Genomic DNA, 16,322 nt, shown 5'->3' with positions numbered 1-16,322 from the left:
TTTTCTTCAAATTTCCATCATCTTTCTTGATTATTTACCGAAATAAATATATACACGATATTTCTGTCGAAATTTTCGGGACCCTCCATATTTCCTCGAAACTGAATATTTTGGTCATTGCAGGGAGGAAGAGAGAGAGTGTGTGTATGTGTGTGGTGGTGGTGGTGGATAAAGAAAGCTAAATGACAAATTGATTCTGCATGCATGTCCAGATTCTTTGAATGGAAAAGTCTTCTTTTGAAAGAAAATATGATGTTCGATTTAGTATGATGGGAAATTTTTCATAAAAGTTAGGCAGAGGAGGAGGACCACTTTTTCATGGTCATAGTAACGACTGGAAAACCTTGTTTTCTATATATTGCACTGTACTCTTTATAATTTTCTGTGTTATTTAGGCGTTAGGTGTGTTCAAATAAAGATTCAAATATTTATTTCTACCATACTATTGTATTTCTTGGAATATGACTAATTCTAGTCTGTCCCGTTGATTCCTTGCACCGAAGGAAACTACAAGTTTCTTTCTTCACAGGGGAGGTTTCATTTAATTACTATTCTTCACAATATACTCAAGTCTCTACAAATAGAGATGATGAAGATTGTGAAGATTTTGTACCTCGATCGTAGGTCTTCAGTGTGGTTCTAAGTTACTTTTTCTGTTACATTTTTTCTGTTAAAGTTATTGAAAATGTCTATTATGCCCTCACTTACTTTTTTTTCTTCTTAATTTATTTTCTCTCTCTTTTATTTCTTTTTTTCATTTCACCTCTTGAATGTTTGTGGATTGGAACCATCTTGATGGGGAGACGAACATAAGGAGGCGAGAGTGCTGGACGAAGAAAATGTAAAAAGAAAAAAATAAAATAAATAAAAAATAAAAAAGGGGGGAAGACAAATATATATATATATATATATATATATATATATTTTAAGTAAATGAGGGTATAATAGACTTTTTAGGGGAAAATAATAGAGTTTTTGACCGATGCTTGACGGCAGGGACCAATTGGGAGTTCAGGGACTTTTTAGGTAAAATTCGAAGGTCAGAGACTGAAACGATGAAACCCTATAAGTATAGGGAGTAAGTAGTATTTAACCCTTCAAAAAATTTAAGAGTTGTCGGCGATTCAGCATTTACTGTTTCATTTTAAATTATTACAACTCATTATATAACAATGTTTATTCAAGGTTTTCTTTTCATATATATTAGATAATTGATAAAAACAAACATATATCCAAACGTTTTACTTAAAATTTTCATATTTTTCTTCAAATATCCATCATCTTTCTTGATTATTTACCGAAATCGATATATCCATGATATTTCCGTTTTCGGGACCACAATATTTCCTCGAAACTCAATATTTTGGTCATTGCAGAGAGAGAGAGAGAGAGAGAGAGAGAGAGAGAGAGTTTGTGGTGGTGGTGGATAAAGAAAGCTAAATGACAAATTGATTCTGCATGCATGTCCAGCTTGTTTGAACGGAATAGTCTTCTTTTAATATAAAATATGATGTTCGATATGGTATGATGGGAATTTTTCATAACAGTTAGGCAGAGGAGGAGGACCGCTCTTTCATGGTCATAGTATTGACTGGAAAACCGTGTTTTCTATATATTGCATTGTACTCTTTATAATTTTCTATGTTATTTGGGCATTTGTTGTGTTCAAATAAAGATTCAGATATTTCTTTCTACCATATATACTATAATATTTCATAGAACACGACTAATTCTAGTCTGCCCATTTCATTTAATCATTTAAGACGCGAAATTTGAATCCCTTTCTTCTCTTCAGTTATTGATAAGAACTTAAAAGTCAGTTAAGCCTACGTTATATGCAATAGTACCTAAAATTACTACTGGAAAAATATATAAAAGATCATTTGGCCATGCTGGTTTTCCGTAATAATTATGACCCACCTCTTTATGTGTGGACAATCCATTTTATCGAGTCGGACATGACAGATGAAATACCCAATTAACGATAAATTTATTTTTTCTCTTAATAACTTCGAAACAAAAAAAAGAGTTGGTTGTGATCTTGGTATTAATCTAATGCCTATATAAATCAACGAGTAGTACTCTCTATAATGTTAATTATTCCCAAGGAAATTATCTGTGTTTATATTTGAATCGACTTTTCAACCAGAGTTAATATTTCTAAGAGCTACAAGTTGCATATGCACTTCGCATATATTTTGGTGAATAAAATAGGATAATTGAGAGTAACAATGACATCTTATTGATCAATAATTATGAGGTATACTTATTTAAAAGAAAATAAAATAAAAGAATAAAATAAGATAATTGCTGTTTTAGTTATTTGTCTAAAGCTTCTCAGTATCTCTATAAATATAGTACTCACACCAGCACTGTACAAATATAGTACCAACACAACTACACAAGTACTGACAGCTTTCATATGAAGCCTTCATGCACCAAAATTATTCCATAAACCTCTTCCTCTCCAAACCTCCTTATCGATCTTTTCCAGTTTTTTCCCAATTTGGTTGTTCTTTTGGCTTAGAGTTCTTTTTTTGTTCTAAGATTTATTTGTACAAGGCTCGTGCCATATCTCTTTATTTCCCAATAGATCTATTATCCCCTGAATTACTAAATCAAAAGTCCAATTCAGTTTCCAGTCTCACCACCTAGGAAGCAATTTTGTCCAAGCTAGAAATTTGTCTTTCTAGACAAAAAATGGCTGATGCTATTTCAGCCGCATTGCTGTTAGTTGAGACGGCGATAATCTGCACCGACCAATTACACAGTCGTACGAGTAGTGTCCGTAAGGATCTTGAAAGGGCCCGGAATTGTTTGGCGAGGTTGCAACAGTGGGATAATCACACAAATCCCCAAGCTAGGGAGAAACAGGTCCAAGATTTGGCTTGTAATATTGAGGATGCTATTAACGAGTACCTGCTTCAGGTTTCACAGCATTCCCATACCAATCGGTTCTCTAAGCTGGCGCACAACGTTGATCATTTCATCCCCGACTGGATAGCAAGCAGTAAGTTATCCTCCAGCATTGATGAACTGGAACGAGACCTGAATTTGGTTACGTTACTAGATTCAGTACATTCAAATGGTCCCCAAGAAGGCCGCCCAAGCTCCAGCACAGGACCTCAGGGGGCAACTTTGACCCACAGATTTCTTGAAGACCATGAAATAGTGGGCTATGATGAAGAGAAAACACGACTTTTCCAACACTTGGGAGAAAGAAATCCAGAGCTTTTGACAATTGTGATTGTAGGTCCTGGAGGCTCCGGCAAAACTACACTCGTAAAGAATGTTTACCAAAGCGAAAGGGTCAGCAGCTTGTTTCATTTTCAAGCTTGGATTGATGTGCCACTCGATCTTGACCAACTCCTGCCGAAGTTGTTAAGAAGATTTAAGCAGGAAGTAGATCCTCATGAAGATATCAGTGACCTTCAAGAGAAACTGAGAAGAATTTTGGAGAATAAGAAGTTTTTGGTTGTCCTGGATAATGTTTGGAGCCACGAAGCTTTCGAATCCATTGTAAATGCACTACCAAAAACGGAGGGTAGTAAACTAATCGTAATTACTCGGAACATTGATGTAGCTCCGGTTTCCTCCAATTATATTCATGATTTGTGTGCTGGGTTATCATCGAAGAAAGCCAACCAGCTATTCTGCAAGAAGGCCTTTCCTGATGTTGTACGAAATATTTGTCCAACCCATCTGGAGGACTGGGCTGAACAGATTGTAACGAGGTGTGAAGGTATGCCCTGGGCAATTTCACAAATCGGCACTTTGCTAGCAAGGACGCCGAGAGTAGCAGTTGAGTGGAAGAAGATGCATGACACACTAGGATCCGATCTCTCCATTGCTAGCAGTATTTCACATTATAGGGATCTGCCAAGCAATCACAAAGAATGTTTCCTGTACTTCGGTATGTTTCCAGAAGACGAAACCATCAGCCGAGAGAGGCTAATACGGTTGTGGATAGCCGAAGGATTTGTGAGACCAGACGGAGTAAAAACGGTGGAGGCAGTTGCACAGACTATTCTGACTAATCTCATTGACAGAAATTTGGTTGTGGTCAGTGCGAGGGAAATCGATGGACGAGTCAAGAATTGTCGTGTTTCCAACCTTGTTCGTGAGTTCATCATTTCCAAAGCAAAGCATTTCATCACTGTTTTGGAAGCCAAGAGTGTTGGAAATATTGTTCGGGATTCAGGTGAGAAAATTCGACGCCTTTCAGTTCAGTGTGATATCAATTTGTTAAGGAACATAGACCTGAGTCGTATGACTCATACTCGTACCTTACTAGTTTTCCGGCAGACAGCCAATAGGTCTGAGCTTCATATGGTGCTTAAAGCCTGTAAGCTCTTACGGGTCTTCGGTTTGCAAGGTGTACCTGAATTGGTGAACTTTCCGGAATCTGTAATTAGTCTCACCTTATTAAGGTACTTGAGTGTCAGGCAAACCAACATTGAAAGTGTTCCAAGATCCATAGAGAAGCTTGGATTGTTGGAAACCTTAGAACTTAAAGACACCCTGGTGACCAATTTGCCAAAAGGGATTGGTAAACTCCACCATTTGCGCCACCTTTTGGTGTATTGCAATGCTGTCAACAATAATATGATGTTTGGAGCTGCACAAGGAGTGGAGTTTTCTACTAGCAAAATAAGTGCTTTATCTATTTCAAATTCGTTACAAAAGTTGTCTCTGATTAAGGTAAACACCAACAAAAAATTCTTGAAAGCCTTAGGAGAGTTGAAAGATCTTAGAAGGTTGGGGCTGGTAGATCTTCATAGAGAAGATGGAAGAGAATTGTGTTGCACCATTCAGAAAATGGATGATCTTTCGACATTGGATGTAAGAGCAACAAGCGAGGATGAATATCTTGACTTGGATCACATGCAATCCGGCTCCCCGCCTCTCCTTCTCCAACATCTATATTTAAAAGGGCGGCTAAAAAGGGTACCAGAGTGGATTCCCAAGCTTACCAGTCTCAAAAAGATTGGTTTAAAATGGTCAAAGATGGATGCTGACGCTGAGCCACTTACGGCCCTTCAAGATTTGCCCAACCTCATGGAGCTCGATTTGGTTGACTATTACACTGGCCAGGTGTTGGGTTTCGGAGATGAAACTTTCAAGAAACTAGTGGCATTAAGTATAGACAAATTTGATAAGCTAAATTTGATCTCAATAGGTGAGAAGGCAATGCCTATGCTCAAGAAGCTAACCATCTCGAGATGTCCGGATTTGAAGTTACTTCCATTTTCAAGTGGTGATCTTGAATTGCTGGAAGAATTGCTTCTATTTGACATGCCCAATGAATTCATTGCTGAGTTTGAAACAGACAGCGAACGACGTGAGGATTTAAAGCATGTTGGAGTCATTCATTATTCTCGGCATCCAGGAAGCTACCAATCTGATGGATTCAAAGATCTTTCTCCATCAAAATGGAGGTAATTAAGCACTCAATTCAATCATTTCGTTACTTTTTTTTTCCTTCGATTGTAATTGTCACGCCCCGAATTTTGAATAATAAATTCAAATCCGAAACATGAAATAATTAAAAAAAAATACAAATACCAATCTAAATTTTTCTTTCAGAGTAATACGCCTCACACCACTCAATATTACAATACCCAACTCCTCAATTTCTTATTACAGCACACTATCACAAATTCCAAATTGATAAGTTCAAAATGAACATAACGAAACTCACAATAATGCTGTAACTCAAATGCCACAACTCTAAGCAGCCTGATCACCTTCTCGATTCTCCTGACCTGTAGGATTTCCCGCTACACAATATAAATAGTGTACCGGGATTGCAACAAACCCGGTGAGCTTGACAGCCCGTATGAGTAAACGAAAGGATTGCACAATTTTAATATAACAATTTCAATTCAAGCAAATGAAATTGTAATAATATCACAATCACAAAACCACCTCACTTTCTCACTCTCAAATATATATATATATATATATATATAGACATTTATGAGTTACTCTCAATTTCTCTCATAAGGTCACCACAAAACCACATCACTTTCTCACTCTTATATATAAATATATATATATATATATATATACACACTTATGAGTTACTCTCGATTTCGCTCATAAGGTCACACAACATTAGGCAGACAGACTAGAGCTCTAACTGATCGTTTCCACCTACCCGGCGCGAGAGCGTGGTTCACGATTTAATACTATCAGTTCCACCTACCCAGCGCGAGAGCGTGGTTCCCTGATAGTATGCCATGGTCACCTCATGACCCAACAATTTATTGTTCCTCAACAATAAAACTCAACACTTCTCTCAATATATTGTTTCTCAACAATAAACTCAACACCTCTCACAATATGTTGCTTTTCAACAATAAACTCAACACAACCCAACAACACGTATATTTTATTTATGTATAAAGTCATTCGCATATGTATTAACAGCTATAAATATTATAGCATTAAATATAAATATTTAGAACTCCGGTTCGTGAATGAACCATGTGCGGTTTACTCACCTCTAATCCCGCTGCGTCTTCTTATAACTCGAATAAGAATCACAATTCGTCCGCCAAATCAAACCGTCAAACACCTAATCATAAGTGACTTGAATTTAGCCAACAACTCATAAAATAAAATAAATGACGATCTGACAGTCTAATCGAATTTATACAATGATCCAACGGTCAGATCGGATTTATACGACGATCCAACGATCAGATTCAAAAATAAAGACGATCCAACGGTCGGATCCAAAAATAAAGATGATCCAACGGTCGGATCTTCCTGAATCGTCCTGATAAACGTATCTACAAAATTTCATGAAAATCCGACGGTCGGATTCTCACGAATCGCCTTCCAAATCACTAATTCACAATTATACGAAGATCCAACGGTCGGATCTTCACCCGTGACCTCACAAAGTCACCGGGACAGTCATACGATCAACATATCAAAACTACAAGTCCATCGGACGGTCCGATCTTCAAAAACCATTAATTGGATTATCGATATCGATCGAAACGTAAAAATTCATAACTAAATCATACGATATCCAAAAATTATGAATTATATATGCAAACGATCGTATCGAAACGTAGAATCTAAAACTGTAAAGAAATCACATTTTTGACCCCCGAGGTGGCCGAAAAAGGGTCGCCGGAAAAAGGGCAGAGCCGTCGCCGACCACCGCCAATGGTGTCGGGGCCTGGCTGCTCCTCTTCCTCTCATCAAGCCTAACAATTTTCATAACTAGCACGAAGTCTGAAAATGACCGGAAGGGGTCGAAAATTACCATGAACAGTATGAAGGTAGCCGGAAAATTTCCAGAAACCGGCGAGAAAATGCAGAAACCGGCGAGCTCGATTTTCGACGTAAAAACTTCAATTTCAGGCCTCGATTCCTTCTAGAGAGTTGTTAAGAACATCAAGACGAACCCACTAGATCAAGAATCAATCAAAACGATGCACTACAGCTCGAGATATCCCGATGGAAAGATTTTGGTTTCGGATCGAAAACCGACCGAGCTCCGACGAACTTGAAACCGGTCACTCCAGGTGCGATCCTTCTAGAATGATGATCAGCAAGTTGAGGGGAGTTCATGAAGCTAAGGATCGGAAATTTTGGTGGCCGGAGCTAGGAGAAAAACGGGATTGTCCGTTTTTGTTTCAAAGTTAGCAACTCCAGTCTGCCGGAGTTTGAGGCTTTCCCGGTGGAAACGATCGAGTCCGGTGGAGAGGAGGCGTCGAGGCGAAGGCAAGGGTGGTGGTTTGGCATCGTTTGGTGGCCGGAGGGTGGAGAAATCGGCCGGAGCTCCTTTGCTCTGTTTTCCGTCGTCTTCGGTTTCGTGAGGAAGAGAGAGAGAATGGGTTTCGGGGTTTCCCGAAATGGAAACCCAGAAAAATGATTTTGGAAATTTCCTATTTTGGAAATTTATACTAAACTGGAAATATTTTCAAAAAATCATAACTAATTCATACGAACTCCAATTTTTGTGTTCCGCATATGCACGCGATCGTATCGACGAGCTCTACAATTTTCATGAAGGAAATTTTCCCAAATTCCTTACGTAGAAAAAGTCAATTTTCTTGAATCGAATAGTTTCGAGCTTTTTGTCAAAACGAATATTTCGAAACTTCGATTAATTCAAAATGATGAATTTTTTCGAGCAATATTCGTGCAAAAGCACATAAATCAATTTGCACAATATTACGAGACGAAATTCAAATTGCGGGTATTACAATCCACCCTCCTTAAAGAAATTTCGTCCCGAAATTTAATCGCGAGGCCATTCCTCCCGATTAAAGTTTTCTGTAGTTTATACAGAATAAACTGTAGAAAACTACAAGGATACGATTAGACGTATAAAAATACGTCCATATACTGAGCGTATACACCAAGGATATGACTTGATGTATAAAAATACGTCCCTATACTGAGCGTATACACGATTCAAAAAAATAATGTAAGAGGTAAGGTTCGAACTCCCGACCTTATACACCAAGACTTTGCTCCCTACCACGGAAGCAGGAGCTGCTCTCATTAATATATGCACATGTGTTATATTTATTATGTCACAAGTGACATAAATAAATAAAACAGAAGGCAAGGTTCGAAACCTTAACCTGTTGTACAAAAGCTTTGCCCCCAACCACTGGAGCACAAGCTGTGCTTAATAGAATGTGTACAAATTTTATACTTATTATGTCATAAACAAACATAATAAAAATAAACGAGAGGCGAGGTTCGAACCTCAGACCTCTTGTACACGAACTCTACACTCAACCACTCGAGCACGAGTTGCTCACGTTAATATCCATACCAATCCTTTTATTTAAACCAAGCGGTTTCAAACTGTTTCAACAAACCGGCCCAAAACACCCAAAACTGTTGCAGAAATCCAGACCAACGTATCCAAAACTGTTACAGAAATCCGGCCCAACATGTCCAAAACTGTTACAGAAATCCGGCCCAACATATCCAAAACTGTTGTAGAATCCGGCCCATGAATTTCGCCAAAACTATTTCAGAAACTCAGCCCACCGGGCCTCCACCCACAACTACAGTGAGTGCATTGATCCGAGACAAGTCCAGGTAGGGCCCACTTGCCACGGCTTATCCCTTCCGTGATTTACGGCAGTCAATTTTTACTTTCGGCTAAAGCTGTCTGCCACAGCGCCTCGAGATTCCCTCGGTCCCATTACACGCTCTCCATGCGCCAACAGCCTTTCCGTGTTTTCAGGCAACTTTTAATCCAACGCGTAGATTGAATTTCTGAGATCGTTCATCCAACGGTGGAGATCTGCTCACCTCGTTCTATAAATAGGTACATTCTGAGGAAACGACTGTTCACTCTAAAGGAAAAGAATTTCATTCCGAGCTTTAGCCATTCTCTCTCAAACTCTTCAGCCTTCTCTTCTCAAATCTCCAGTCTTTCCTTCACCAATCTTCAATCCTTCTCTCTCAGATCCTTTTCTTCCATCTGAAAGACTCAACCTCTTCCTTCATCTGAGAACTTCAGATCCCCAACTCCACTTTATCAACTTCAATCCTTTTAACCACACTTTCCCTTAAACACTCAACAAACTTCGTTCTTCAATTTTCACTTTCTCTCAACTCATCACCATGGAACCACGAACTCTGCAACTAATGAAGCTTCAAACCCAACAGCAAATGGAACTACAAGCCCAGCAACAAGTCGAGGATGGAGGAAACGACCAAGCAGCCGGGAGTAGTACCAACACGCCTATCAGGCCAACCAATAACCGGTGGACTCCCACACCAGCTCAACTGAGGATCCTCCAGGAGCTTTACTACGACAGGGCGCTTAAAAACCCAACTCCAGAGCAGATTCAAGGGATCTGTCTCCATCTGAAACCGTATGGGCAGATCGAGAACAAGAACGTCTTCTTTTGGTTCCAGAACCTCAAGGCTCGTGAGAGGCAGAAGTTGAAGGAAATTCGGAACGTTCGGGTTGGTGGATCCCTCGATCTCAAATTTGGATCCACAAGTTCTACTGATGGTGGCAGATCCATCGATCTCAACTTTGATTCCACTGGTTCTACTGGTGATGATGGATTGATCGATCTAACCCTTAGGTCATGCGTCGGCTATGGTGTTGACCCATATTCCTCCTCACCTTTCAACGCTAATACCAATACTACCTATTTTTGTACAACAGGAGGACCATCATTCATGGAACGACGTGGAGGAGATCACCAGGAGGTCGAGACTCTTCCCCTGTTCCCTGAGCACGGTGAAGACATCCTTGGTAACCCGAAGACTACATCCGAGGAAGGTAGCACATTTGGTTACTATTCCGGTGGCTCAGGCAGTTACAACAGTGGCTCACCTGTTTCTCTTGAGCTCAGCCTCAACCCATTCGGAGCTGCTGACCTAGCTTAGAATAGTGTAGTCCTCTGTTTGTTTATTTTGTAATATAACTAAATCAATAAGATTGGATGTATGTCGTTTCTTCTTTTTGTTAAACTAACAACGACACCAAGGATCGAACCTTGGTCATCCAATACATTATCAAAACCTTAGCCGATTCTATTGCACGCATTGTTCAGAATGACGTAAATAAAAACAATCATTCAAAACCTAACAATCAATTAAGTCACTTAGTGGTCTAGCTAGCATCCTCTTAGCCAAACCAAACACAAATAATTCCGTCGCTAGAATTAGGAACTAATAAAGCTAAATATTTCCTGAGTTAACTAGGAAAACCCACATCCTTAGAGTTACTCGTACTAATCTTATAACTGAAGGAATTGTGTCCTAAAACAATCATTTTGATGTAATTATTATTGTAATTATTATTAATCAAAAGGGCAAGTTTATTGTTCATTGCTTATATTTGATATTTGATTGAACAAGGTCCATGGAATATGAGTTAAAGAGAAAGTAATCTAAAGAGTTAGATGTGTGAGACCTTTACTCTTTCACACTCTTATCCTAAAAGGTTCCTAGTCATAGGATTATCACTTGGACATTGATAATCCGGAAAGACTAGCACATACTATGTATGCTCAATATGGAGGATGATATGTCTCTTGTCATTTGTGTGGAGACACTAATACAAGTATGTGGGTGCTCTTAATTTAAAGAGTACACTGAACGCGATCATTAGAGTTCTTGTATGGAGTCTTACTTACATGTCAAACTTGAACTCTAAATTGCAATAATACAAATTAGTCCTTTGACCTGAGACACCATAGTTGTCTTATGAGTGAATTGATTATTTCTTGATGATGCAATAATATTGTGTCCCTTAATGGATATAATAGATGCATTCATTGGTATAATCAATTCGGTCATGGAGACATGTGAGTGTACAATAAGGAATCTCTATCCTTAAGTAAATAAGGTGTATGTTCAAAGATGTGATTCAATAAGTCTTTGGCCAAAGCATTGAATGAGATTAAAAAGGAGTTTCTAATCACATTCTAAGAATCACATAAGAATGAGAATCACATTAGGGGATTGACATATCAATTCCATACCCCGATGATGTGATTTAGAACATAGTGTTAGAGAAGGACCGTATTGTATTGTAATTCCAATTGAATAGGTTCTTTGTCATTCTACATTAACTAGGGTAGTCATGATATGTTGCAAGACGTCACTCATGACTTGTGAAGTCCCCGAGGATTAATAAACATTTATAATCCTAATAACAAGGGAGAATCAAAAATGGAGTTTTTGATTCGTAAACAAAATAGAATGGTTTCTATAAACTTCACTGCCTTGTTAATTAGAACCTAAGAGATCGCACACCATATAAGTGGATCATTGAGATTGTATATGAAGAAGATTAAACAAGAGTTGGTTATGACCAAATAATTAATTAGATTTATTATTTGGACATAATTAGGATTTTCGGGTAAAACCGAACCTATTGGGCCTAAACGATTGTCGGGTTTTTGGTGTGGACTTGGGCTTCACTAAATGAGATTTAAATGAAAGCCCAAGACACATTTTTAGTGCCCAATAACATGTATGGACCAGCCAACATATTGGCTTTATGAAAGCCAATATTTTTCTTTTAGTAATTGGAGTTATTTCCTATTATATAAAAGTGAAAGCATGGACATAATAATAAGTGTGTCTCCACACTATTATTTTCAGATTTGAGATTTGAGAGAGAGAGAAAGAGTTCTCTCTTGGTCCATTACAAAATTAAAGGAAAGAAGAACACTTGCATAATTTCTTCTTTTCTTTCATCTTTCTTCATCTCTTGATTCACTTGGTGAAGATCCTTAGAGGCCATATCTTTTTGTGGCTTTACTTATTACATCAAGGAGAAGATCACAAGCACAAGAAGGAGTACAAGAAGGAGTTCTTAATTCAAGGTGCTTCAAGGTGGAGGAAACACACACAAGGAGAGATCAAGGAGAGGAACTTTGGTGGTTCACTTGGATCGGATTGAGATCACGCTCCAAGGGTGAGTAGAACATAAACTCCCTCTTTGTTCTTCCTTACTATACATGCTATGTTTATATACATATCACAATAAGCCAAGATCATGGGTTAAAGGAATGGATTTTATGTTTAGTTAGTAGTTTAATGGTTAAACTAATTCCGCACTAATTAAAAAGTTTTGAAATTCATCCATTCCTTCAATTGGTATCAGAGCCATTGGCTTAATTTTGATATGTTATAAACATGGCTAAGTATGTTGGTTGATGTGATTTTCTTAAGCTTAGAGTAATATGTAATTTAGATCATAAAATTTGCTTTATCATAAAAGTTATGAAGCATGTGATGTAAGGTAGATTTTATGATAGCTAGAAAAAGTTTTCTGGAAATTACATGTAAGAAGTGGTTTAAGTTTTATGAAACTTTGATGCATATGAGATATGTATTAAGGGATTCTATATGTTTCTTAATTAAGGTGTTAATCTTAGAAACATATTAGATTATATATGCCTTAGGGTATGCATGATTTTTGGCTTCAAAGATGAAGTAAACAAATGTTCAATGGAAGAACACAAAACTGGAATTTTATTTCCAGCTTTGGAACATGTCTAAACTAGTTATGAACTAGCTAATTTTTCATGGTGTTTGCTTTCACTTTTGATCCATAAATTCATGAATTGAAATTTATCCAATAGTTAGTGATGACATAAAATCATTTCCATGATTCCCTCACCAAAAGGTTGGTAGAGTTAGTCATCTTTACTATTAGTTTCTCTAAATTACCCACCAAAAGTTGGAATAAGATAAGAGACATGTCTCCCTAAATTACTCACCAAAAGTTGGTGAATCATGATGTAAAACATCATCCCCTAAATCACTCACCAAAAAGTTGGTGATGCATGATGTAAAACATCATCCCCTAAATCACTCATCAAAAGTGATGTGAGACATCATCCCCTAAATTACTCACCAAAAGTTAGTGATGCATGATGTAAGACATCATCATCCCCTAAATCACTCAACTAATTTACTTGCATTAAATTAAAGTAATTTAGTGGTTAACTTATTTTGATTGAGTTAATTATGCTTGTTTAATTAACCTTATTAATCTTGGTTAATTAAAGGATGATTATGGACTATGGCCAAATATAATTGAGCATGTGATTGGCCGACTATTCATTTTGAATGAATGTGGTTATGTAATTAAAGTAGTTAATTCATTTGGGTTATGTAATTAAAGTAGTTAATTCATTTGGTTGTGTAACTAAGTAGCTTATTTAATTTATTCAAGTTTGATTAAATTTAAATGGGAGCTTGTATGCCCCTAATCCACTCTTGTAATCGAAGATGGATGCACATGAGGATGATCCAAAGAAGAAGTTTGAAGTCATCTAGCCTTGAAAGAAGTTCAAGTGCAAAGTGTAATAGCTTAGCTTAGTTATTTAATTTTCGTAATCGTTACGCGTAATTAAAATCAACCACCCAAACATAACCTTGATCCAACATGTTGGCTCATGTTGGATCAAACAACAAGTCCATAATCATCCTATGTAACCTATTATAATTGCATGTCCATTGCACTTGATCAAGTAATTTTATATTTCCCATGATTCCATTTGAAAAATGTTTTTGATGAAATCAAATTGTTTTTCTGAAAACAATTAGTGGGAGTATTTTATTATAGATCAAGTATAATGAATGTGTGATTGCAATAGGATCAAAGCAAATGCAATGTGATTGTTATTAATAAGATTATTAAAGATGAGACCTTAAAATTCCCTCAAAGTGATATTAAGTTGAAAAACGAAGAAGACATTATGAATGCTTCTTTGTGGCCTTCCAACATTGTAATCTCCTATTAGATGTTCTTGCATGTGAATATCATTCCGAACGGAGGTATTTCTTGCTAGGAGCATTAAACAGAGGTTATTCAACATTTGATGTTGTAAGGTAGGGACAAATCTTGGTCAATATTCTATTATGATGAGATTTAATTTTTGATCTCTATACTTACATGAGATGATGGGTATAGCTTAACTAAAGTAATTTATCAATATCCTATTATGGTGAGACTTAATTACTTTAGAGGCCAAAGTTATGGATATTCACATTTGATGTGATTGGATAAGAGTATCCTCTCATGGAAATTAAGTTGACTTATAGTTCTATTATGATGCGGTTGGCTTAATGAATATGAGTCTTCCATACTCACTAAGAGTTTTAATTTATACTCTCGAATTCCTTGAGGGATTTGGAATTTGATAAAATAGTGAGAGGGTGCCATTTGATTCTTAAGACCCGAGTCACTTGGTTTTAAAATAAATCTTATTTATTTTATTTTTTATGTTATGTAGATTGCAATATGTCAGGACACCCTATCACCAAAATTCTCAATGAAAATCGTCTTGAGGGCCCAAACTTCAATGACTGGCTCCGCAATTTGAAAATTGTATTGACATTCGATAAGATCGCTTATGTCTTACAAAATGCACCCCCTCACACTCTTTTGGCTCAAGATGCAACCGATGAGCAACGTGTTGCTTATCAAAAGCATAAGGATGATGACACTCAAGCTAAATGTGTTATGCTTGCATCCATGAACTCACAACTTCAGAAGCAACATGAGAATATGGATAGCGCCAGTTCTATATTACTTCATCTCACTGAATTGTTTGGTGAGAGAAATAGAAATGTGCGCTTCACAGTAGTCAATGAGCTTGTTAAGACAAAGCATGTGAGGGGTGCACCTGTTCATCAACATGGTCTAAAAATGATAGGCCTTATTGAGCAAATTCAAGACCTTGGATTTGCACTTGATGCGGAGCTAGCTCAAGATCTTCTTCTTTCCTCCCTAGATGATTCATTTTCTCAGTTCATAATGAACTATAATATGCAACAAATGGATCATACTCTTTCTGATCTTCTTAATATGCTGGTAATAGCTGAGAAGCAAATTAAGAAAGAGAGTGGGAGTGCGGCTATTATCGCTTCTTCTTCATCCAGTAAGTCCAAATGTAAAGGCAAAGGGAAGAAGAAACAAGTGATAAAGCCTAAGGGAGTAGTCCAAAAGAAGAAGAAGAAGGAACAAAAGGAACCAAAAGGTATTTGTTTCTTTTGCAACAAAGATGGGCACTGGAAGAGGAATTGCAAAGCTTATCTTGCATCCTTGAAGAATAAGTCTTCAACAGAAGGTACGATCAATGTGATTGAATCGATATTTACAGTTAATAATACTTCCACTTGGATAATTGATTCAGTTGCATCCCACCATGTTTGCACTTCGTTGCAGGACCTAGTGGGAGCAAGGAAGCTTAAAGCTGGAGAAATCACCCTACGTGTAGGAAATGGCACAAGAGTTGACGCCAAAGCCGTGGGGACTTATATTTTGAAGTTACCATCAGGAGATACATTGGAGTTAAATAATTGTCTTTATCTTCCTATATGTATAAAGAACCTTATCTCCATCTCCATGCTTTTGAAGGATGGTTATAGAGTAGTTTTTGATAAACTAAGTGGTTTTGTATCTATTAATGAATGCATGATATGTCATGCTAATATTATTGATGGTCTCTTTCATCTAGCTTTAGATGGTAGTATTAACTGTATGAAGGAAAATGCTTTGGGATCTAAGAGATCTCGAGAAACGGTTAACCCCATTAAGATGTGGCACCTTAAACTTGGTCATATTAGCCAAGATAGAATTCACAAATTATCCAAAAATGGATACTTAGAGTCATTAGGATCTGATCCTATGCCTACTTGTGAGTCTTGTCTAAAAGGAAAAATGACCAAGTCACATTATGGTGGACAAAGAACAAGAGTTAAAGAACTCCTAGGCCTAATACATACCGATGTATGTGGTCCCATGTCCACTATTAGTAGAGGTGGGTTCTCATACTTCATAACCTTTACCG

The 16,322-nt window shown here is 37.3% G+C and overlaps 2 protein-coding genes across 2 annotated transcripts; both read left to right on the top strand.

Annotated features, from left to right (window-relative positions):
* The first annotated feature begins 2,700 nt into the window (after window positions 1-2,700).
* On the top strand, window positions 2,701-5,442 carry LOC112185206 (disease resistance protein RPM1). Its single transcript, XM_024323411.1, has one exon. It carries the CDS (start codon window positions 2,701-2,703, stop codon window positions 5,440-5,442), a length of 2,742 nt encoding a protein of 913 aa, XP_024179179.1.
* A 4,170-nt stretch (window positions 5,443-9,612) lies between these two features.
* On the top strand, window positions 9,613-10,392 carry LOC112185205. The gene is made up of 2 exons (XM_024323410.1): window positions 9,613-9,866; window positions 10,017-10,392. The coding sequence occupies exons 1-2, from the start codon at window positions 9,613-9,615 to the stop codon at window positions 10,390-10,392; spliced, it is 630 nt and encodes a 209-aa protein (XP_024179178.1).
* The last annotated feature ends 5,930 nt before the right edge of the window (window positions 10,393-16,322 follow it).

Source organism: Rosa chinensis, chromosome 2 (genome assembly GCF_002994745.2).
Source record: "Rosa chinensis cultivar Old Blush chromosome 2, RchiOBHm-V2, whole genome shotgun sequence".
Taxonomy (NCBI): Eukaryota; Viridiplantae; Streptophyta; class Magnoliopsida; order Rosales; family Rosaceae; genus Rosa; species Rosa chinensis.
Note: the sequence above shows the minus strand (reverse complement) of the source record. Positions and strands in the feature narration are given on the sequence as shown.

Bases quoted from the DNA above. Each gene is read 5' to 3' on its own strand.
- LOC112185205 (XM_024323410.1), top strand. From the start codon at position 9,613: ATGGAACCACGAACTCTGCAACTAATGAAGCTTCAAACCCAACAGCAA. The intron at 9,867-10,016 runs GTATGGGCAGAT...TGATGGTGGCAG, and splicing joins ATCTGTCTCCATCTGAAACC to ATCCATCGATCTCAACTTTG.
- LOC112185206 (XM_024323411.1), top strand. From the start codon at position 2,701: ATGGCTGATGCTATTTCAGCCGCATTGCTGTTAGTTGAGACGGCGATA.